The sequence below is a fragment of the Hakea prostrata genome, chromosome 3, assembly GCF_041222555.1.
Source record: "Hakea prostrata isolate BN-2017 chromosome 3, UWA_Hpros_2, whole genome shotgun sequence".
Lineage (NCBI taxonomy): Eukaryota > Viridiplantae > Streptophyta > Magnoliopsida > Proteales > Proteaceae > Hakea > Hakea prostrata.
In genome coordinates, this window is record NC_142602.1 from 6757716 (window position 1) to 6780307 (window position 22592).

General features: G+C 40.1%; 2 protein-coding genes across 5 annotated transcripts in view; both read left to right on the plus strand.

The window, feature by feature from the left end:
• The first annotated feature begins 1106 nt into the window (after window positions 1–1106).
• On the plus strand, window positions 1107–6844 carry LOC149020434 (transcription factor BHLH089-like). 3 transcript variants are annotated; one of them, XM_089148571.1, is made up of 6 exons: window positions 1107–1941; window positions 2503–2679; window positions 2813–2878; window positions 2994–3062; window positions 3167–3238; window positions 4437–6844. In XM_089148571.1, the coding sequence occupies exons 1-6, from the start codon at window positions 1600–1602 to the stop codon at window positions 4563–4565; spliced, it is 855 nt and encodes a 284-aa protein (XP_089004697.1). In that variant the 5' UTR covers window positions 1107–1599; the 3' UTR covers window positions 4566–6844. The 3 variants fall into 3 exon arrangements, with proteins under 3 accessions (XP_089004697.1, XP_089004696.1, XP_089004695.1); XM_089148570.1 differs by having other exon boundaries at window positions 1109–1941; window positions 2476–2679; window positions 4449–6836; XM_089148569.1 differs by having other exon boundaries at window positions 1109–1941; window positions 2476–2679; window positions 4437–6833.
• Window positions 6845–8873: 2029 nt separating this feature from the next.
• LOC149020435 (phosphatidylinositol 4-kinase alpha 1-like) overlaps window positions 8874–22592 on the plus strand; it is a 68690-nt gene continuing 54971 nt past the window's right edge. Inside the window, exons 1-3 of one of the 2 annotated variants that reach the window (XM_089148573.1) lie at window positions 8874–10142; window positions 10263–10604; window positions 10694–10855. In XM_089148573.1, coding sequence (XP_089004699.1) covers window positions 9213–10142; window positions 10263–10604; window positions 10694–10855 — 1434 coding nt within the window. In that variant the 5' untranslated portion in view covers window positions 8874–9212. The remainder of the gene's footprint in view (window positions 10143–10262; window positions 10605–10693; window positions 10856–22592) is intronic. The other variant, XM_089148572.1, reaches the window with a different exon arrangement.

A 22592-nucleotide genomic window follows, 5' to 3' on the forward strand; every position in this document is an offset into this window, starting at 1 on the left:
TCTTACAAAATTGCAATTTTAATATAGAGTCTTGCCCCTCTTGGTCCTCCTTAAACCAATTAGGGTCCGTAGACCCAAGGGATGGGAGGGGTGTTGAAGGTGTGGAAAAATGGAGGTTTAAACTCAAGACTTTTTTGATCTTATTGCTTTGACACCAAAAGACTATCATCACTGTGTTAGAACTTAAAAGTACATGTATAGTTGTACTCACATTGAGGTTCCTGAGCTAAAGTTGGATCTTGTTACGCGCTTGAGAAAACCCAAAACTGTCTTGGCGGGAATCCGGTTAAATGAAACCCTAATGCACCATTTGTTAATTTTTCCACCCCATGCTTTTTATTATTTTCAATACCTCACAAAATATGTGAGATATTGTGAAAAAAAATACAAAAGAAATAAAATGAAACCTACATTTAACTTTTTTTTAACAAAATCTTTTTTTTTTTTTAATAAATACAAATGGAGCTTCTTATATGAGAAGTAGATATCACATATAAGAAATGAAGTTCTCAACCATTCCACTAACCCTTGATTGATAAAAGTTCAACCCACAACTTCTCTAAGAAATGGAGTTCTCAAGAATTCCACTGACCCTTGATTGATAAAATCTCTTTTTTTACTTTCTGTTGTCTTTCACTCCATTACATATGAAGGTCAGATCTTATATTTTTCAACCCCTGTTTTTCTCACCCGACCTGTACAAACAAACCGGCCAATCGATCCGATCCAATGACTCAGCGGAAATCCTATCCAAACCACACGCACACATGAACCTCTGTGCACAAGACACGTGGGAATATTAGGTTTACCACTTTACCTTTCCATTTATGTCTCCTCGCTAACTGTATTAGCAGGCAATTTCTGATAATAGTGAAGGCACGGAAAAATAGTGTAAATCGTTGGTTGGTACTTGGTATTTGGTCCCGCTCACCTCATCCGATATATCGGCATTCGAAATGGAAAAGTACAAAATATCGTGACACAAAAATGACACGTTTCTCGCTTCTCTCGCTGCACTGCAGGTTCTGCTGGCTACATCTGCGTAGATCTGTACGCTGTACTTGTACTTCTGAGCTATGTATGTGACTACTGACTCCATCTTGAAACAGTTACCACTGTGGACCCTTCCGAGAATACCTCACTTCACTCACTTCTTTTCGACTCCCGAGGTCTTCTTGTCGCCCAGTCTCCACAGAAGAACAGCGAAGGCGATCGATCACAATCACCATACAGATTTGAGTTTCTGTTCTCATGCCTCTCTCTCTCTCTCGTTGTCTCTCGATTTCTTCTCGTTTCAATTTCACTGAAGGTCTCTGTCATTCACTTATCTTTCCTTTTCATGGATGCTTAGGAGCTCTCTCTCTCATCTGCGCTTTAAATGGCGCTACTGTTCAATGACAGTTAATCGAACTTCAACTGCAGATTTTGCTTACGAACTTGTTGAGCTCACCGAGAGTTTCTGGCAGTCGTTTTGGAGCTGATTTGGTTGGTATGCTGCTCTTATGTTTTAATTCTGATTTAGAAGGAACGGATGTGAGGTTAAGCTTGGATGAGAAATTCGAAAGGTTTTGTGCCAGTAGTTGAATTTTGTGTCTGGAGATGGATCCTCCTTCTCTGATGAATGATGGTTCCTTCCGCTCTGTGAACGCTTCATCTTATGGTTTAACTGAGATTTGGCCGTTTCCGCTCAATGGAAGCGGCGTTGATGGTGTTGCTGAACCTGGTAGTGTTTTGGGATTGCGGAGGCATCATTTTGGGCAGAGTTTAGCCGGATTTGTGGACACTAATCGAAGTGGGACTGTCAATCGGGATATGTCAGTCGATGAGTCAACGGTTACAGAACATAGTGGGAGCCGTGGTGGGTCTGCAAGGAAACGTAGAGATGCGGCTTTGGAGGATGAATCATCTAAGCTTGTTTCGACCAGCAGTGGCAACGATATGGTATTCACTTGGTTCTTTTCTTTAATTCTTAATCTCACGCTGACCCTCTGTATCTGTTGATCTGTTTACCAAGCTACTACTCTTGAATCTTGACTTAGATTCGGTTGACCTCGTCTAGATTTTGGATTTCTTTACCCCCCCTCCTAAAAGCTTTGAAATGGTTCTGTGTTAGAACTACCGTAACTTCATTAGTATTAATTGCTGGACTGGATGAGATGATTCCTGCAACGGCAAATAATTAAATCAAAATCAATTATTATTGATCTGGAAATAATTTATTAAGTTCATGTTTTTATTGGTTATCAAGTTTGGACAAGGCATGGATGTTGTTGTTGTGAGATTTGAATGCATCTGTACGGGTGCTTTCTGGTTCTGTCAAATTGTAAAAATGGATTTGTGGATAATTTAGGTATGTAATTGGATAAAGAGTTTACCGATGGGAGGCTTTGTCTTGAATAATATATTGGAAACACAAATTGGTCTGATTTATGGTACTTAGCTAAGTGGTCCTTTTATCGTTTCCCATTTTAACAGAAAGATTCTGATGCTAAACGTCAAAAGGTCTCGGGATCTGGAGATGATAACGGAGAATCAAAAGTTGACATGGAAGCAAATTCAGCATCTGGTAATAAGCAAGTTGAACAAAGCGCACAGCCTACTGAGAGTCCTAAGCAAGATTACATCCATGTTCGAGCAAGAAGGGGTCAAGCTACTGATAGTCACAGCCTAGCAGAGAGAGTAATTCACTTCTCATTTCTCTCCTGGAAACTTTTTTTTTTTTTTTAATAAGATTTGAAAAAAAGAAAGAAAGAAAAAACTAGTTTGTCATATCCACAAAAAGCAAGGATATTGACAGATCGATTCTGCACAGGCTAGAAGAGAAAAGATAAGCGAGAGGATGAAGATTCTTCAAGACCTTGTCCCTGGTTGTAATAAGGTATAGTACTGTTGTGCAAGTATTCTGTCATTAATCCTGCAATTTGGCCTGTGAGAGTTAGTTCTACCAGCCAATCCAATGTGTACTACTGAGGTGTCTGGTTTTCTGCGTGCAGGTTATTGGGAAAGCACTTGTTCTTGATGAGATCATTAATTACATTCAATCACTGCAGCGTCAGGTTGAGGTACGCATAGTTCCTATATTTTGTGTGATAATGTTACCTTATAATTGTTGGTCTTTCCACTGCCAGAGCATTCGTGAGTTCTAAAACCCCATTGGATGTTGTAGTTCTTGTCCATGAAGCTTGAAGCTGTTAATTCCAGAATAAGCCCTAGCATTGAAGGATTTCCTCCAAAAGATGTAAGTCAGAGAATTCTGTGGACTAAATGTCCTTTTGTTATTTGATAAAATTCCTTCTGATCATAACCCTTTTTCTCTTTCTTTTTATTTTTTTTATTTTTTATTTTGGGAGAAGGGGGGTGGGGGGGGGGGTGATGGTTGTGAATTCAAAAGCAAATGGTAGACTGAACATCCTTGAATGGGCAAAAGCCTCATTCATCAACCTTAGATCATATCCTTGAAGTCCTACATATATATTTTCAGTTTCATAAGTCAGCTAACAATTTGGATTTCCAAATATCCTAGTAATAAAATTATTCTGTGTCTATATATTAAGTTTGTAAGTCTATAGTCTAATATTTTGTGCAGAGTGAAGTTCTTATTAATAGATCTATTTTATTGGTAGCTGACAAATTGCACTTGCATTATTTATAAATAAGCCCTGAAAATTTAATTATCATGCATTTATGTGATTCCAATACAATTTCTGCAAGCTTTGCACCTCTAACATAGATTCCATGCAGTTTATAAGCCCTACCAGCATTTCATGGTGCCTCTCTTGAAGTGGCATTGCCAATATACAACTGCTACTGATACTGTCAACTTCCAAATTTTCTAGTCTTTATGGTCAGTGCTTCATGTAGGAAAAAGACTGGGGCTCCAAGTGCCTGGCAATGTGGCCTAGAGCAAGCACTTTTACTAATTTAACCCTAAGGCCAAATAAGAGGAAAGAGTTAAGTGAAGATAAGAAATTTTTTCATTTTGTAAGATTTAGGGAAAACCCCCTCTGGGGCTTGTTTACTTCTCTTGCTTCTATCAGTATAACTGCATAGCAATTCTTAAGTGAGTTGCACTGTGTTTTCTATTTGATCTTACTTTTCTGTTATTGTCAATACTTTTTTTCTTGTATACTTTAATTGTAAAATCATTCTTTGATCTCTTTGCCTCAGCCGGTTCCTTGACCACTTTTACAGTAGCTTGTGAATAGACTTTCTTGTATTCCTCCTAAAACAAGATAGCCAGATTTTCTTCAGCACTGGATTTTTGTAGGCTTCACTTATTTAATTACTATTTCAAAAATGACAAAATTATATTAAAAGAAGTGCACTGATGGAAGTTAATAAGGTAGGTGGACGTGAAAATGATAGGCTGGATATGTTTCAATTATGTAATTATGATCAATCAATGAATTATTTAACGTGTTAAACTTACATTTCAGTTCGATGAACAGACATTTGATACCACTGGGATGGCTTTCAATTCACAAGCACCAAGAGAATATGCCCAAGGATCAGCTTCTGAGTGGCTGCATATGCAGGTTGGTGGTGGTTTTGAAAGAGCAGCATAGTTCTAGGAAGTCATCATCAATTGGCAATAAGAACATCAACCAACATTTTTCCTTATTCAGTGGCTGTCAACAATATAGCCCCATGTCTTGATTGATTAAGGAAGCTTATTATTGTTTTCAACATCTGTTGTGGTTCTGTTCCTCCTTTATATGAGTGTGCTTAAATTGAAAATTTGAGCAGACTCCATTTATGTGAGTTAGAAAATCCATTCTTTTACCTTAGTATATTGTCTAGCAGGATTTCCTGTTCTCTGTTGTATTCATGGCCTGAAACAGTGTATTCTCTGATGAATTGTTCCCGAACTCAATGTATGACCTAACTAAAGAAGGATTCTCATCGTAATTCATACTGACTTCTTCATGTTGTGTTTGAATGTTTTGCACTTTTGAAGTACAGCCTAAAAAATATTGTTCTTTGTTATGTTCTGTTAATGTTTTTGCTTCCTATTGTTATCCTTGGATGATTTTGTGCAAAATAATTATGCAATTGTAGTCAAATCAGCGGAGCCTGTTGTTGAAAACATCAGTGTATAGATGAAATGGGAAAATATGGTGCCAAGTTTGCTTTTTTATGACTTGTTAGGGTGTTGATTAGTTAAATAACAAAAAAACAAGTATGTTTCATCATAATAACTCAAGTTTCCATTTTAAATTCCAAACTGATAATTTTCCAGGGATAGTAAGTTGTCATTAATCCAGAAATTGGTTTGTTAAAAATGAAGGGTTGATATTCACCAAAAACAATGAAATGGTTGAAATAAAATAAGAAAAAACAGAATACAGAAGGGGGAAAAGGGGGTTGCAAAGTGTTGCATATTTCTCTGCAAGTGGGTACCTGACCATCAAAGCTGTCAAGTCTTCTCACTAAGAAATATTCAAAGCTCTGAGTCTGCTCCTTAAGAAACCTTCAACATCCTTGTGCCATTGTGTTTCATATCTCGTCAATTGAAAGCACCTGTTATTTGCTTTTATTTATTATTTTAACAAGTTGTTTATGGAATTGTGGTGCACACTTTCACTTCGAAGCATCAAAACATCAAATGCGTCCTGTGACATAAGATAAAAGAAACACCCCCCCCCTCCAAGCCAGGGTGTTCTTTGAATACCTCACCCAAGTGTGCAATAGAAAAAATACACCCTTAACCCTTCTGACAACCTTGGATTGAAATAACTGAGAACTCAATCAGGGGACTCTTGCATGGGTCCAGTCTAATTGAGTTTTTTTACCTTCAAAACTATTTGAAACATGTCGCATTTGATTGTTTGTGGACTTCACTCGATATCTGATGTGGGACTGTCAGCTTTATGATTCTGGGGGATCTCACACTGGAATCCTGTTGTTTTCATTGATGAATTTGACAACGTGAAGATTTGTGACAAAGTGCTTTGCAGATGCATCTTCTTAGTTTCTGTTTGATAAACCAATTGCATTCCCTGTTAAAATCTGTCGGTTTTTTCTGGTGGTGTGGTGTGGAAGGGCCTGTGCATCCCCTCCTAAACGATTGGAGCTGAGAATACATACGTCAGTCTCAGCAGATGCACTAGGCACACAAAAAAGCTGCAACTTGCCAAGGATGACTGTCCCTAATGATATTCCTACTTTGCCAAGCTCCCCCACTAGCTTCATTTATGTTAGTTTTGGATCTCAACATTATGGATTTTATCAGTAACAAATTGTCTGTATTGTGAAACTTAGTTTTATTTTATCTTTTGGAATATGCAAGTATTACCCATCTTTTCGTGAGGAGGTAGATCTTTATCATTAATAAGCCCCCTTCCATTCAATATTATTACTGTAATTGATCGCATGGACCATTGAAATAGGAATGGAACATTAATTCTGTTGGTTAAGTGGATTCCTGTAAGTTTGTAGAAATTTTAGCTGATTCTTATATCTTTTATATTGTTTTAAATTTTTAGATAAGTTGTTGTACTACCATGCTTTCAGTTAGAAATGATCAATGATCTGAATCAGATTTATTCACTTGCGATCTTGCAACTTGCTTCATCAGAAGTTAACTTCATTGATTTACTGCCAATCTACTCTTCTGTCCCTCATGTTTTCTCCAAGGTCTGCTAATTTTTCTGTCTTGAAACCAAGTGTTGTTGAGTTTGCAATTAGGGATATCAAAACTGCTTCTAGAATTTTACAATGAAAAGTTGGTCGGGGTTTAGATTTGAGTTTTATTGGTTTTACTGTTATGTTGGGTGATCTGGTCTTTAAGTTTTAAATTGCAATCCAGAGTTGAGTTCTCTGTGAACTATTTAAATCTGAATTGGGTCCGACTATCATTCCCAGCTTTTCTTTTCAGTCCTCCTATGCTGGGGTGCTTGACTTTGGCAGCACTACAGAGTTTCATGAGTATAGGATCAAATCTATGTAGAAAACATTTGAAATCCCAAAATATTTAGGACGAACAAAGATTATTTTGATGACTTCATTGGAATTAACTGAACTAAACGTTCCATGGTGTCAGTAGAAATATCCAAATCTTAAATATCTTAAATTCTTGGTATTTTTTGGTGAATTAAATTCTTAATATTAGCAATGGCCAAAACAGTATTGCTATAATTTCTATGGTACTTTTTTTTTTGCACTTAACTTGTTCTCATTCAAACTTCCCTTTCTTGGCTCTTAGCTTGTTCATTTAATGTGTACTTGCATGTTTTGCTCTTTGTTCCACCTACCATAATATGCTTTCTTGACTTATTTCTTATACTTTCCTCTGTACAAATTATTTTATGAATCTCTAGTTGCAGAGGTCACTGGGGGAGAAAAGGGAAAATCTGAGCATTATGATAAATAGAACAACGATTTGGTTCCCTGGTATTGATCAGTGTGAATTCTGATATGGATAAGCCAGATGAGTCAGGCATTAGAATTTGCCTTTCCCATCCCTTCGCCATGGTAGAGGAAGGAGAGCCCTAAAAAAACCATATTTTCGTGATGCTTGACGGTGCCCTTGAAGTTCAAATGTGCATAAAGCATATGAATGGTTAACAAGTCTTTTGCGCGGTCAATCTTGTGATGCTGAGAGCAGTTACCTAGGGGACAACTTAATTTATGAAGAACACAAGTCATTTATTATTTCTTACATTCAAATAGAGACATTCCGTTATATAATTGCAGAAGCCAAGGATTGGATAAAGACCACACAATTGGGAGCTCAATCAATGGGATCATCTTGACGAAGGATCTACCCACAATTTTCAGACCTTGGAGCAAGACATAACTGATAAGAATCAAATGATTGTTCTAAATGGAAAATATGTTAATGGATGGGAACAATCTCAATAGGAAGACAAATATGGAATTCAGGTCGTTAAGTAATTCCAAGTTGTCTGACTCCACAATAATTGAGTGGATGCTAGTCTTGCAGGCTTGCATCAAACTAGATCTAAACCCTACAGTTTCCACAACCCGACTCGAGCCACATGAAATTCCACAAGAAAAGGCCAAGATCAATAAGCCAGTTTCATCTCAAATAACAGAGTCAATACCTCCTTTTGGAGAATCAATTACCCACTCCACATCATATATATATATATATATATATGTAATTTAGTTCCCACCCTTAATTAGTAACAAGCTACCTTTCCACACATAATCTATCACCTTGCACTATGACTATGGCAATTCAATTTATAGAAACCCTTCCATGGCGGAAACCAAGATTGTTCATGTAGCATGGCATTAGGACTAGATTGATTAAAAGGAGAATAAACTCTTCCTTGTGAAGAGAGATTGCTTAAATTTTTCTCTCAGCCTTTTGAGGCTAAATCTAATCAAATTATCTAGAGTCTAAATTAAATTCTTAAAAATAATATCATTTCTACTTTCTAGTATTATTTGCCAAGTTTTTATCCTCCTTGAAAATTGGATCTCCAACTCATTAACCAATCATAGAGATACCCAAACCTCATTTTAGGTTTTTTTTATTTTTTATTTTTATGCTGATGCTTTTTTATTACTTGAAATGAAATGCTGTCTTCAAGGGTAGAACTATGACATCTCCACTGAGAAGGATGGATCTTTACCATTCAACCAATCCTGCATTGGCAACCTCCTTTTAGTTTAGATTTATTAATTGTTATTCTTTTGATTCGGGGGCATCATATTCCTTTTAAATCTCATTAAAAAATGTTTTAAGAAGGACCTCTTTCTCTGCGTGAGAAAGAAGTGAAGGATGTCCCCAAAGAAGTATCATGCGCATTAAATGCGCAGGCGGCTCACGACATTTGGGGAGTCAGACATTGTCAATGAAAGGACGTAAAAACGAGAAAGGCGTTTGATTGCCCGCTTCAATTCTGAGTCGGCTCACCTGTTCGTCATGTTACATTTTTTAATGATGTGGTTCTGTCGGTTGAGCTGATTCACAAAACTATAAAAACCGTTCGACGTGCGTCAATGGTGGAGAATATAACAGAAGGGAAAAGGAAAGGAGAAGAACAGAAAACGACGCCGAAGACAAAAAGAAAAAGTGCAGAACGAGAGACAACGACGATACGGGGAGACAAGACAGACATGAAACTGATGAAAGAGGAGGGAACAATGGAACAGAAATTCAAAACGGAAAAAGATTGCCCGTCTCAATATTGAAAACGAAATTGGTTCTGTAAAGTACATAAATCCATCAACCTTCCTCCATGGAAGCACTGACAGAGCTTTGCGACTTAATATCTCAGAATCCATCACGGTTCTCCGATAAACTTGAATGGATTTGCAGCAGATGTCCTCCTGAGGGTTCTCTTTCCGTTGGATCTCACAGGCTAACGCGGCTTCATCTCAATGCCGTTCTTGCACTCGCAAGATTTATTTCTAAATGTCCCAATCATACTGGTGACCATCCTAGAGAGCAGGTCATTGGGTTTCTCCAATCGATTCAGGCTTCCTTTCGTCAATCGTTCTGGCCGCAATCTTTTGGCATCGATTCCATTTCTGCCTTTTACTCTAATTTCCTTGGTTATGTCTCCAAGGCGGCGGATTTATCCCCTGACTTCGCTTCGGAAGTCGCCGACTTCATGGGAGGGATCGTGATCTGCGCTGCTACTATTGCCAACGACGAGGCTGGAATTTCTAGGATATTTTTGAATGCTTTGTCCCAGAATTGCCCGCCTATTTCACCTGAAGCTGCCGAAAATTTGGCTTCTTGTCTTTTGGAGCAGTTCCCCGTTGTTCATCCTCGTCGTTCGCCTAGTGAGGGGGCATTACAGATCTCAGAGACGTCATCACCGCAGAGCTTACCACATGTTTCGTACCATTCACAATCTAATGGATGTGCCAGTCCAGGGAATGAATCTAGCAATGTCTCTGCGTCGGCGAAGGGAACGGTTGTGAATGGCTGGAAGAGCAGTGTGGATCAGCTTGGCGGGTACAATGACGGTGGAGGAAGCGCTGCCTTGAAGCAGCAAATTGCGTCTTTTGAAGACGAGTCTGTGGAGAGCTTGGAAAGACGAGAGATAGCGTTTAGGTTGCTGTGGCATATTGTGGATAAAATGCCTCTCGGTGCCCCGCATTTGGAACAGGTCAAGATGGTCTCTAAGAAGCAGCTCCAATCTTCAGTAGCGTTTCTCAAGGTAAAGCTGATTTGGAAATTGTCCGTCTAATTATTCAACTTCTAATTTTTCCTTTACATCCGTTGGAGAGATTGGTCTTTCTTCCCAATATTTAGTTGCTTTCATGGTTGGTCTCTCCAGATAAGGAAGCGCGACTGGACAGAAAATGGGGGCCAGATAAAGGCCAGGATCAATACAAAGTTATCCGTTTCTCGAGCCGCAGCTCAATTACAAGTTAAAATACTTGTATCTCATAATTTAGATGGGAAATCCTCAAAGCGGTTGTTGCTCGAGGCACTTGCATTGCTCACTGATGTTGCAGAAGCTTGTTTATTCTCTGTATGGAGGAAGCTGAGAATCTGTGAGGAATTGTTTAGTTGCTTGCTTAATGGAGTAGCACAGATTGCTGTTACTCGGGGAGGTCAGCTGTTAAGAGTTCTATTTATTCGTTTGAAGCCTCTTGTTCTGACAACTTGTGCTCAGGTAGATTTGCTTTTCTATGACTCAAGTTTGATGCTGGACCTGAGAATGTGTAAGTTACTGTGTATGTTATTATGCACTTCGTGGAACAGGCTGATACGTCGGGCAATTGCCAGGGATCCATGTTTGAAAGTATCACAAAAACAAGCTGTGAGATAATAGAGTTTGGTTGGAGCAAGGACCGGGCTCCAGTGGACACTTTTATTATGGGATTAGCTGCAAGCATCCGTGAACGAAATGATTATGAGGAGCAGGTTGATCTCTAAATTATCTTTTGTCCTTACGTATCAGTGTACCTTTACAAAAGGAGATGATGATCATTGATCTTGCGACATGCCGTGGTTTTTGTTTCCTGAATTATCTTGTCTGGTTTATCATGCTTCAATTTCATACTTCAGGCAGGTATGGATTGAATGGTTATTGCTCCAGGGCCAGTTGGTGTTGTCTCTTCTTTATAACTTTTAAGTGTGGATACCAAGAGAATATTGTAAAATTTATATATATTGTACTACCAGTGTTTCAAGAAGTATACTGCTCTGACATTCTGGGAACACCATTTGTATGGGATTGAGTTTAACCTTTTGAGCAAGATATTGAAAAGTCCTAGTTAGGTTAGTAAGTCTCAATTTTTAATAGGGATTCCCTTAGTGATGCCCACTTTTTACCAGGAGTCTAATTTGGTCCATTTTAGGAGAAGTTATAATGGTTAAAGTGAGAGTCCCAAGTCTAGTTGGAGTCCAAGTTTGAGTCACCTTCCAATGTTGAGTCCTAAGTTGATTACACCCATGAAGGCTACAAATAAAGTCTCTGTAGCTTGTAAAGGACATATTTGATGAATAATAAATTTTGAGAATTGGTAGGTGCTAAGAGTGGAAAGCCCTAGGTAGGGGAGAGTTGTGGCTGCTGTTGTGTTCATAATTCTGCAATTTGAAAGCTCTTCAAGGCCCCATCCTCTTCTCCAACTAAGTACAAGTAACCACACCGCAGCCCTACCTTCCTTCTTCTTCTTCTCTCACTCGCAGCCCTTCTTCCCCTTCCCCCTCTGCCTGTGGCAACACCCCCCTTCCCAATTGCACATCACCATACCCCCTTCCCAATTGCACATCACCATACCCCCTTCCCAACCCCTGCGGCAGCATTCCCTCACCTCCCACCCCTATTCCTTTAATCCCCCCTCCCTTCCCTAGTCATCATTCCTTTCTTCACGGTCCCTTTTTTCTATTTTCTTCTTCTATTCTTCTCTTCTCTCTTGCGGCAACCTAGGATATCCAGAATTTTAGAACCAGAATTTCCCCACTTCTTCCCAAGCCTGGATCCTATATCTCCCAAACCCCTTACCCAATTCTGACCACGCTTTAGGAATCTAGTTCCCCTCTTGCTCCCCTACCTCCGATCCCAAGCGCAGCTCTTTCCTTTCTCTCAAAACCCTATAAGACCTAAGTTTCATCTTCTTCGCCAAACCCTAGAAACCCTAACCCACTTTTATTCCTAACTTTCAAACCCTTCATCCTAACTCTAATTCCTTTTAGGATCACCCTCCCTAACCTCTCCTTGACCTTCGACTATAACCCTAGCCCTAGCCATCTAATGTAAATCCAATTTTAGGGTTAGGGTTTCTAGGATGGTTTCCCAAAAATTAAGGGTTTGCCTAGAATCTTCCAGCAAACAAATTAAAAATATTGTGGGATGCCGATGGATATCTAAGAAAGTTGTTGGAAACTCTTAGGAGGGATATGGGTTGATAGGAAGGGTTTCGATAAAATTATTCGGGAGAGGAAGGGAAGGGAAGCCGGAAATTGGGTATGGGAAGGGTTAGGAATAAGGGATAAACAATATAGCAATTTGGAATTAGATGGATGAGACGTGGTTTGTTATAGGGAGGGGTAGGAAACCTGCAGTAGGGTAGAAAGGGGAAGGGAAGCTTACGGTTACGGATGGGAGGGCTCTTGCTATCTTCTTTCATTTTTTTCTGTTTTTTTGTTTTTCTTTCTTGTAATTCTGCTGTAAGAACCAGAAAATATAGATACAGAAATAAAAATAAAACAGAAAAAAAGGGGAGAGAGAGGCTGCTGCAAGAAAGAGGAGGGGGGTGTTGGAGCTGTTGCAGGGGTCAGAGGGGGCTGGGGATGCTTGTGCAAGAGGGAGATGGGTGGGTGGGTGGGGTTCTTGATGGAGTACAGGGTAGGGAAGGGGTTTTGGGCTGCTGTACTTGTTTGATTGGAAGAAAATGCTGTGAATGCTTGTAGATAGTGGAAAATAGGAGAAGAGTGCGAGAATGCTCAAAGAGGGTGCTGATTTTTAAAGAAGGGAACTCTCAATCTTTTACTTAATGGTGGCCTCCTCAACAAGGCCACGATCCTTAATCAATTCTTGTTCAAATAATCAGACTTAAAAAAATTACAATGAAGGACTAGGCTTATTTATAGCCTACTAAAGACTCCAATCTAAATGGGATTCCTTTATAGTTTCGGATCTCCCTTACAATTAATCTTAGCCATCCAAGTAAAACTTGAACATCTAATGGAATCTCCTTCAAAATAGATTCCTCCTAAGACATCAACAATAATAAAGAGAACTCTTCTTGTAAACAGGGGCTTGTAGAGTCCATCTTTAAAGAAAACTCTTAAGGACTCAAGAACTCATCTTTAAATTAAACGATACTCCTAACTAATCAAGACTCTTTGAAAACTAAGAAATAAAACTTCTTAAAATGAATTCCAGCATGTAATTTGGACTGGAATGGACCAAAACTAACCCTCTTAGAGGGTTTAGCCAGCCCTAGATGTGTGACCTTGGAGTGACCTTGGGGCCCATAGAAGGGTCTTGGCCAGGGGGTTATCCTTTTTCACATCACCATCCCCCTAGAAACCCTATTTCCTATTGAACCCTAGATTTCAAAACCCTAACTTAGAAAATTCAAATTTGCAATTAATTTACTGCAGGGTTTAGGATTGAGTTTAAACCAACCCTAGTCCTAGCCTTTAACTGAACCTAGCCCTCACCATTCTCAATGCTAGACCACCCTAGAACCACCCTTTTCAACCCTAATGCTATAACCGTAGGGTACTAAACCCTAAACTTACTGTTGTTTCAAATTGAATAAGATCTCCATTGTCGCCAATGGTTCCCCGGCCGGTTTTTTCCCTTCCCACGTTGGCATCCGCCAAGGCTGCCCCCTCTCTCCATATCTCTTTTCCTTAGCCTTAGAAGTCCTCTCCTGTATCCTCCAATCCAAGACTGACCAGCTCCTCATCTCTCCCATTCCCAAGTGCAAGTCCTTTAATCTCTCCCATCTTGCTTTTGCTGATGATCTTATGATTTTTTCTAAAACGAATCATCTCTCCATATCCTCCATTTTCTTGGCCCTCTCGCAGTTTGAGTCCCTCTCTGGCCTTCAGGTCAACCTCGACAAATCCACCTTATTCTTCTTTGGCATCCTTGACCATCTCCGAGCCTCTCTCCTTCTCCTCTAGGGCTTCAAGTCTGGATCCTTCCCCGTGACCTATCTTGGTCTCCCGCTCATTCTAGGTAGACTCACTCGTCACCACTGCCTCCCCATGCTTGATAATATCCGTAAGAAGCTTCAACTCTAGAAGGGTAAGCTTTTATACTTTGCTGGGAGAGTGGTCCTCATCCGCTCAGTGCTTTAACCCACCTATCTCTATAGGTGCGGAATTTTCTCCATTCCCAAATCTTCCATCAATGCTATGGAGTCCTTATTCCGAGCTTTCCTTTGGAAGGGGCTGGAAGCCTCACGCTTCATCCACCCGGTCAATTGGTCCTCCATCTGCCGCCCTACCTTTGAAGGAGGCCTTGGAATCCGCCGGATCTCTGATGTTAACCTAGCTTGCCTCCTCAAACTCATTTGGAAAATTGCCGCAAAGCATGATTTTATTTGGGTAAAGTGGGTCTACTCTTACCATTTGCGATTTGACTCCCTCTGGATTGTTCCCTTGCCCTCCAACCCTTCTTGGGTCTGGAGGAAAATCCTCTTGCTGTGACCCCTCGCCATCTTTGCTATTTCTACCTCCATCTTCACTGGCTCTTCCACTTCTTTTTGGCTTGATCTGCGGCATCCCTTGGGCTTTCTATATAACCACTTTGGTCCTCGCACTGTTTATGGCACCCGTATCCCCAAATCCACCCTCCTGTCAAACTTCATCTCAAATGGTTCCTGGACTCATTCCCCTCTCCCCTTTCTCACATAGGTTTGGGATTCTCTATCCCCCCTCTCTAGCTCCTCAAGAGACCTCGCCATTTGGCTCCCCTCCACCTCCAAAACCTTCACCACTTCATCAGCTTGGAACCTTCTCAGATCCCATAGCCCTAAGCCCCCTAGGCCCCCTCTGGTTTGGTTCAAAGGCTTCATCCCCCATCATCCCTTACCCTCTGAAGGGCCCTCAACCATGCCCTCCCCACCCAATCCTTTCTCATTGACTGCCACATCCCCGCAAACCCCAACTGCATCCTTTGTTGGAACGGTTTGGAAAACCTTGAGCACCTTTTCTTTTCTTGCCCTTTATCCAGATTTATTTGGGGGAAAAGCCCTTGCTTCCATTTGGCCGCTCGAGGCGATCATATGGGTTTTTTCGAGATTGGTCTTGGATTTTGAGATACTTTTCAGGCCCTTCCATTTGCGATCAGATTGGTAAGCTAGTGTACTGTGCTTTATTCCATCACCTTTGGTGGGAGCGCAATCTTCGGAGATGGACTTCCAAATCCCGCTCTATAGACAGGATTTGGAATGCCATCTATTTTGATGTTTCTTCTAGATTATTAACCATGCCCTATCCCCCTGTTGACGATACCCCAAGGAACAGGCTTATTGTTGTCTCCTAGGGTCTTAGTTCCTCTTTTCGGTCTTCTACTTAAAGACCTTGTTGTCTTGTTTCCTTTTGTTTAATATTATTATTTATTCATCCAAAAAAAAGATCCTGAGGGTGAACCCTAGGTTTGGGGGTTGCAATCAATCTTTAAATCCTAGATCCTTGGTTTACATAAAAAATCTTCCTCTGGTTGATGCAGCCTTGATTGAGTAGGGTTGCAGCTTCAAGAATCTCTAGGGCTAGACTTGAATTCTAGGCCAAAAGTAGGATTTTGGTTGGGGGTGTATGGGTGGTTATTCCCAACTCGTTCCTAACAATTGTGTTCTAGTTCCCTGGTTGGGGTTGGTTTATTTGATGGTATATAGGATAAAGGTATAAGAATATTTAGAGTTTGAAGGCTACTTTAACCCATCTGATGGAAGGTTGATAAATTCTTGTATTTGAGGTGGGATGAAAACTTAGGGGAATGGATAAAACTTGAAAGGAATTTATATTTTGATCCTTAGAAAAATCTTTTCAAATTACAATAATTTTTGATGAGTAGTTCAAGAGATATTGAGTTTCTTGACTTTGGAGGGAAATAGGGTGATCATAAACAAGGATGAGTAGATCTAGGATTTGGTTGGTCTGGTAGGGCTAAATTTGGGATGGAAGGTCACTAGGGTTGGGGGGATGAGAGGTTCCTAAAGTTTGGGACATATCTAATGGTTTGACCTTGGAATTTTGGTCTCTCAAAAAGTCGAAAATTCAGGAAAATGGAAAAAGACGTGGGGGGAGAAGGAGATCAATGAGCATGGTACAAATGTTGACCAAATTCGCACATTTCGGTCGAAATGTCAGTTTTTTTCTTTGGAAAACCGAGACGACACCTGTGGTGAAAAAAAAAAGGGTACCAAGCTTTGGTTCATTTTGGCCAAAATTTTGACACCTTGTTTTGGGAGACTGGGTGACCCAAGTTATAAAAGTTCACCCTCTCAGTCGATAGCTGCGAGATTTCGCAGGTTTTGATTGGTTTTGCCTGGTTTTTTAGACTATTTCATCCCCCAACCCCTTTTTTGCTTTCAACACATTTTCACCCAATTTCAGTCACTCCTTTGCCTTCCATCACACCATTTGCTCCTCCTTTAGGGATTATGGCTATGGATATGGGGGAGCATATGGTGGAGTTGGGGGGTCATCTACTTATTCAACTGATGGTGTAGTTGTATGTCTGCATATGGGTATGATTTGTGGACTCCATCTTTGAAGTTCCATTAGTAGTAGTAGTAGTACCATCACACCCAATTGGGTCAATTCCAAGAGCACTTGTTGTACAAAGTCATTTCCCTTATGACACATTGCCTAAGATGGCATATCTAAATTATGTTGATGAACCCACCTATAGAACGGCATTGAATGAGTTGCTAAAAACTTTAGGTATACTATGTCATGGCCAGCTTTCGTCAGTATTCTACTTAGTATTTAGAATACTACTATAAACAGGGGATGAATCCACTAGTTCCAACGTGGAACTGAAGCTTGGGACTCTATTTTTGGTTATTGTATTTTGTTTGATGCGTAATTCTGTATCAAACAGTTCATGTATGCAATATAGTTTCTTCAATTTTACAACGTTTGTATTCCTTTGAACCTCTCATTTGTTAATATACTTGAATGATAAATTTTCAATGGCTTTTCTAGCAAAAAACTAGTTCCATTGTGTTCATTATGCTTTAATAGGTAGGAGGCAAAAAATCAGATGAAAAAACCATAAAAAAGAGCCGAAACTTGCTGGGAAAAGTTCCAGGTTTTGACCAAAATTATATCTCGGTTTCAAGGCAGGTCGAAATGGTGCGGGCCTGGCGCAATGGTGGAGTCTCTCCATTGTGCGCTGGAGGTCGCGGGTTCGAATCAGCCTCTCTGCAAAAAAGTAGGGGTAAGGCTGCCTAGAAAGTCCCTTCCCCAGACCCCACAGTGTGGGAGCTTCGGCACTGGGTACGCCCTTTTCAAGGCAGGTCGAAACCGGCCTCGAAACCGAGATTCCGATCCTTGTCAATGAGGGCTTCCAATAGTACAGGGTTTGGACCTTAGATGGAGCGTGGATGAAGCTGGAAAACTGTTGTTGATGGTGGTCGAAGGCTGTCTCCTACAGCCACTGTCAAGGATCTGAGCTGAACTTCACTTTGAACCTTCCTAGGGTTTATTCTTCAAGCTTATTGACAGAATCAGACCTGCTACATTTGAATCCTCAAATCAATCGAATTCTAAAACATACACACACACAGTGCTTGAATGGGAAGTTTTATCACTCAATAATCAGAACTACCTCTCCTCATTAAGTAGAGGGGTTTACTTATACATGCTAGGGGCTGGGTTTCCTACTTGGACTTGGATTCCCAGCCTAATGTTACTAGAACTCGACAACTGCTGGGTGTTACAGTCTGACATATACGAGGACTGATTTAGAACTCCTAATTAAACACACAGTTCCAATTTTAATTGCTTTCTTTGAGTTTACTCAAGTCGGGCAGAATTGTGTCCATGTGACGGGTATATTTGGTAAGTAATTTTCTTTATTAGACTCAAAGAAAACAATTAAAATTGGAACTAGGCAATTAAAAATGAAAAAGAAACAATCAGGATTTAGGTAGCAACCCTAGGGTCCAGAGAGCAACCCTAGGTGGCTACCTTGGCCCTCCACTTGGTCCTGGACTGGTTCTTGGACTAGGAGGGCTTTGGTACTGCATCACTTGGTGTTTCGATCACCTCTCCTCTAGTCTATGGGGTTTTCACTTGGCTCCCCCCCATCAAATAATTCGGCCTTCCTCTTATCCCTGCCAGGCTCACTACTTACCACTTCACCCCTTTACTGATCTCATTCGTAAGAAATTCCAGCTTGGAAGGGAGAGTTTCTCTTCTAAACCGGAAGGGTCACCTAATATAATCTGTTCACTCATCTTCGTACATGTACTGTTGTGGTATCTTTGCTCTTCCCAAGAGCACCATCTAGGCTATGAGGCTCTCTTCTATAGCTTCATTTGGCAAGGCTAGGAAACTAATAGATTCCTTCACCCTATTAATTGGTCCTCAAAATGTCGCCCTAGAGATGTGGTGATTTGGGTATCCGTAGAATCAAAGTTTAACATAGCAGGGCTCTTTAAGCTCATCTTAAAAGTCGGCCCCAAACATGATTCCATCCAGGTCAATTGGGTGTTCTCTTACCTCCTTAAAGATACCTCTCAGCTGCTCCCTAACTTTCCGATCCCTCTTAGGTCTGATCAAAGCTTCTCTAGCTCCGCCTCCTAGCCCTTAAGTGTATCTCGTTCCATATCTCAAATAGTGAGAACATTTCCTTTTGGCTCGACCCCTTGCAGCTTCTGGTATTCTCTACCATTTCGTCGTTCTCAGATCTGTCTTCTCCTCTCCTAGGGCATCCCCCAAAAAAACCCAGCTCTCCTTCCTCCTCTTAGGCTCCTTGTCCCCTCCCCCATCTTCCCATCCTTCTCTAGATTCCGTTAGGTCTAGCTTTCCCCCTCACCCCTCCACCCCCCCTTTGACACAATCATTTGGCTTCCTTGCAAAAATGGCCTCTTCTCAACCTCTTTTGTCTGGAACCTTGTTCATTTCCCTGTGCCGGAGATTCTTTGGACCAAGCTTGTTCGGTTTAAAGGCTCCATTCTTAGACAGTCATTCACCATGTAGAGAGCTATCTCTCATTGTCTCTCCATGCAATCCTTTCCGTCTCTTGCCCCCTATCCATCTGGTTTTGCAGTAGATGGCTGCTCCCTTTCGACTGTGAGTGCTAGTACCACCTTGAAGGGTAATTCTTTTGCTGACACTATTGGGAAGTTGGTTTTTGTGGCCACTCTATTTCACATTTGGCTAGAATGAACCTTCACTAGTGGATGTCCAAGTCTCGTTCCGACACTTGATTTGGACAACCATAAGTATGGATCTGAGTTCTAAGATCTCCTTATTTTTCCTTTAATAAGTTGTAGATTCCCCAAGGGACATGCACATTGTTGTTACTTGGGGCCTATTTCCCTCTATTTTGCACAACTCTTCCTTCCCAATGTAGCTCCCCCCTCCATCCCTTTGTATTTCCTTTTCTTAGAACACTTAATTTGACTCATAAAAGGACTACTAATCACCCTAAAAGACACAATAAAGTAAATAAACTCGAGAGAACTCTCAATTATCCTAATCTAACTCAAAACACTCAATTTAACAACTAATCCCATGCATTAACATTACCCTCACTTTTTGGATCTATAAATTAATCAGTTACAGTGATAAACCCAAAAATAATAAACCTATGGAACCTTAACATGTCAATGCCAAAATGAAATCTTATAATGCCCAATTGACCCAATTGGACAATGTCAACTGCATTACAAGATATGGTTGAAACCTGGGATTTTATCCCAACCAAACTCAAGTGATGGTTTTGCTGAAAATTGCATTTCTTCTTCTTCTTTTATTTTATTTTATTTTTATTATGGTAGTTTCTTTTTAGCATGTTATGATATGCTACACACAACACATGAACTTTTTTCACAAGACAAGATACACGAAATGGTACTTGAGGTTTTGAACTAAGTTTAATATGTATATTGTTCTTGGACATTGGCTTGAAACTAGGGTTTTTAAGTAAATGCTTCTGAATCCGATAACGATTGTTTTGGGAATTTAAAAAAAAAAAAAAAAAAAGAAATTCTTGAATGGTTCGGTGACTAGTGTTAGAACAATGGGGGGACAAAGTAATGAATCACCGATAACAGTCGGGCTACATCAAGGGTCAACTTTAAACCCATATCTATTTGCACTGGTAATGGATGAATTAACCAAAGACATTCAAGATGAGGTCCCCTGGTGTATGCTTTTTGCGGATGATATTGTGTTGATTGATGAGACCGAAATGGGGATTAATACCAAATTAGAATCATGGAGAGTAGCTTTGGAATCAAAAGGCTTTAAACTTAGTAGATCGAAGACAAAATATCTAGTTTGTAACTTTAGTCATGATCGGGCAGATGATGAGGTGGTGATACTTCATACTTGACGATAAAGAGATTCCTCAGAGTGATTGTTTTAGGTACCTAGGTTCAATCATAAGTAAAAGAGGTGATTTAGAGGATGAGGTTTCCCAAAGAATTAAAATAGGGTGGATGAAGTGGAGAGGTGCGTCCGGGGTCTTATGTGATTGGCGTATTCCATAATTCCATTAAAGCTTAAAGGAAAATTTTATAGGACCGTTGTTCGACCAGCTATGATGTACGGTGCAGAGTGTTGGGTTGTTAAAAAGAATCATATAGATAAACTCAGTGTAGCAGAAATGAGGATGCTAAGATGGATGATTGGCAAAACTAGGATGGATAAGATAAGAAATGATCATATTAAAGTTGGTCTGGGAGTTGCTCCCATAAGTGATAAGCTTCGAGAAAGTCGTTTGAGGTGGCACGGCCATGTTCAACGGAGACCTATAAATGCCCCTGTACGGAGAAGTGATATAATCCATATTGAAGGAACTAGAAGAGCTAGGGGTAGACCTAAGATAACCTTAGGAGAAGCGGTGAGAAAGGATATGTATAGCGTAGGCCTTGTATCTAGCATGGCCTCGAACAAAACTAATTGGAGGGCAAGAATCCATGTAGCCGACCCCATTTAGTTGGGACAAGTCTTATTGTTGTTGTTGTTTGTGCAATTTTCAATTTTTAACTGCTGGGGTTTTCTCATACCTTGAAAAGTTGACCTTTTTAATATGTTAAAATATCGCTAAAGCTCAATGAAGTGGTAAAATATTCATTTATTTTGATCTCAAATAATTTTTTTCCATTCTGTAGCACATTACCAAATCAAGTTAATTGTTAGTGCCTGGAGTCTCACCTCTTCCTTTAGGTCTCCCCCGTGAGAGGCTTTCTTTCCCCTCCCCCTTTTCTCCCTTTGTATTCTTGGCATTGTTGTCTTTAATATATTTCTTTATTCATCCAAAAAAAAAAAGTTACTGCAAGAGAATTGTTGGAAATTGATTACTTCTCTTCTATTTTGCTTGTTAGCAATGTTTTCCATTTAGATTTGTAAAAAGAACCTGGCATTTTCAGATTGAAAGTTGCTCCTAATGCTGAAAATCAGTTTTGTCTCCTTGAATTTTTTTTTTTTTTGGGGGGGGGGGGGGTTTGAGTTCACCTTTTAGATTTTTTCTTAAAATTATTTTAATTGAATTCGATGGGTTGAGAGGGGGTGGGGGGGGGGGGGGAGGAGACACATAAATAAGTGCCTGTCCTGATTCGTGCTTTGGTTTTCTCAAGCTTCAATAGGGATAAGTGAACTTAAATAGGTGTTGAGCTTCTTTTTTCCTTTTTGGATGAATGAAGAATATCATTACCAAAAGCCCCAATGGGGAAGAAAAGAGAGGAATGTACAAAGTATTGAAACTTGTCAATGCCAGCGGAAACCATGTATAATTATTGAACTGTTGAAGTACTTGGCCATCTTGTCTCAGAAGTCGATGAAAATGAGATATCTTGGTCAGGACTTGTGGTTTCGATAAAGATTCGTTTCAGTGCAAGATGTTGGTAGGTAGAAGAATATGGAAAATACCTACTACTTGACAGTTTAACATGGAGAGGCTCCAGAACACAAACTACAAATGATGATTTCACACAGCCAGTTCTATGGAAAGGTGTGGCAAAAGGCTTATTCTATGGTTTTAATTATGAATACTATGCAGGGATTTGTGGGTTTGTAGGGGTGGGGAAATGATATGTGGAAGGTTATACTTACACCTGGTTCTAGAATAGAATTTCTTGGATGATTGGTATGACGTGTCTTTTCAATTTGGACTGCCCAATGAGGTGAGGCCTCAGGGTGCAAATGAGTTTGTGTTTGAGGAAGATGAAGAGCAGGTTATCTATCTTTGGATTGTAAGGTGGGCTACAGTATCAATGGTAATAGCCATAGTGTGGGAGTATTTTTGTGCAAGGCTTCAGAACAATGATGGATGTGAGAATGTTGTGCAGTGAAGTATGTAGAGGTTGAACCATGAACCATCATATTCTAGCAAAAAGTATTGGCGTTGCTGAAATGTGGTATTTGTAATCCATCCCTTTCCCATTTAAATGAGGTAACATTAAATTGAGTTGGGTTCTGTGTCACAATTGGTTGTCCTTGTCCAGAATTTTCTTTG

What these genes read in the sequence shown, in the direction of transcription:
- LOC149020434 (XM_089148569.1), top strand. Translation starts at nt 1,600, where the DNA reads ATGGATCCTCCTTCTCTGATGAATGATGGTTCCTTCCGCTCTGTGAAC. An exon ending in CCAGCAGTGGCAACGATATG is followed by an intron (nt 1,942 to 2,475) that starts GTATTCACTTGG and finishes CCATTTTAACAG; the next exon opens with AAAGATTCTGATGCTAAACG. An exon ending in TTGTCCCTGGTTGTAATAAG is followed by an intron (nt 2,879 to 2,993) that starts GTATAGTACTGT and finishes TTCTGCGTGCAG; the next exon opens with GTTATTGGGAAAGCACTTGT.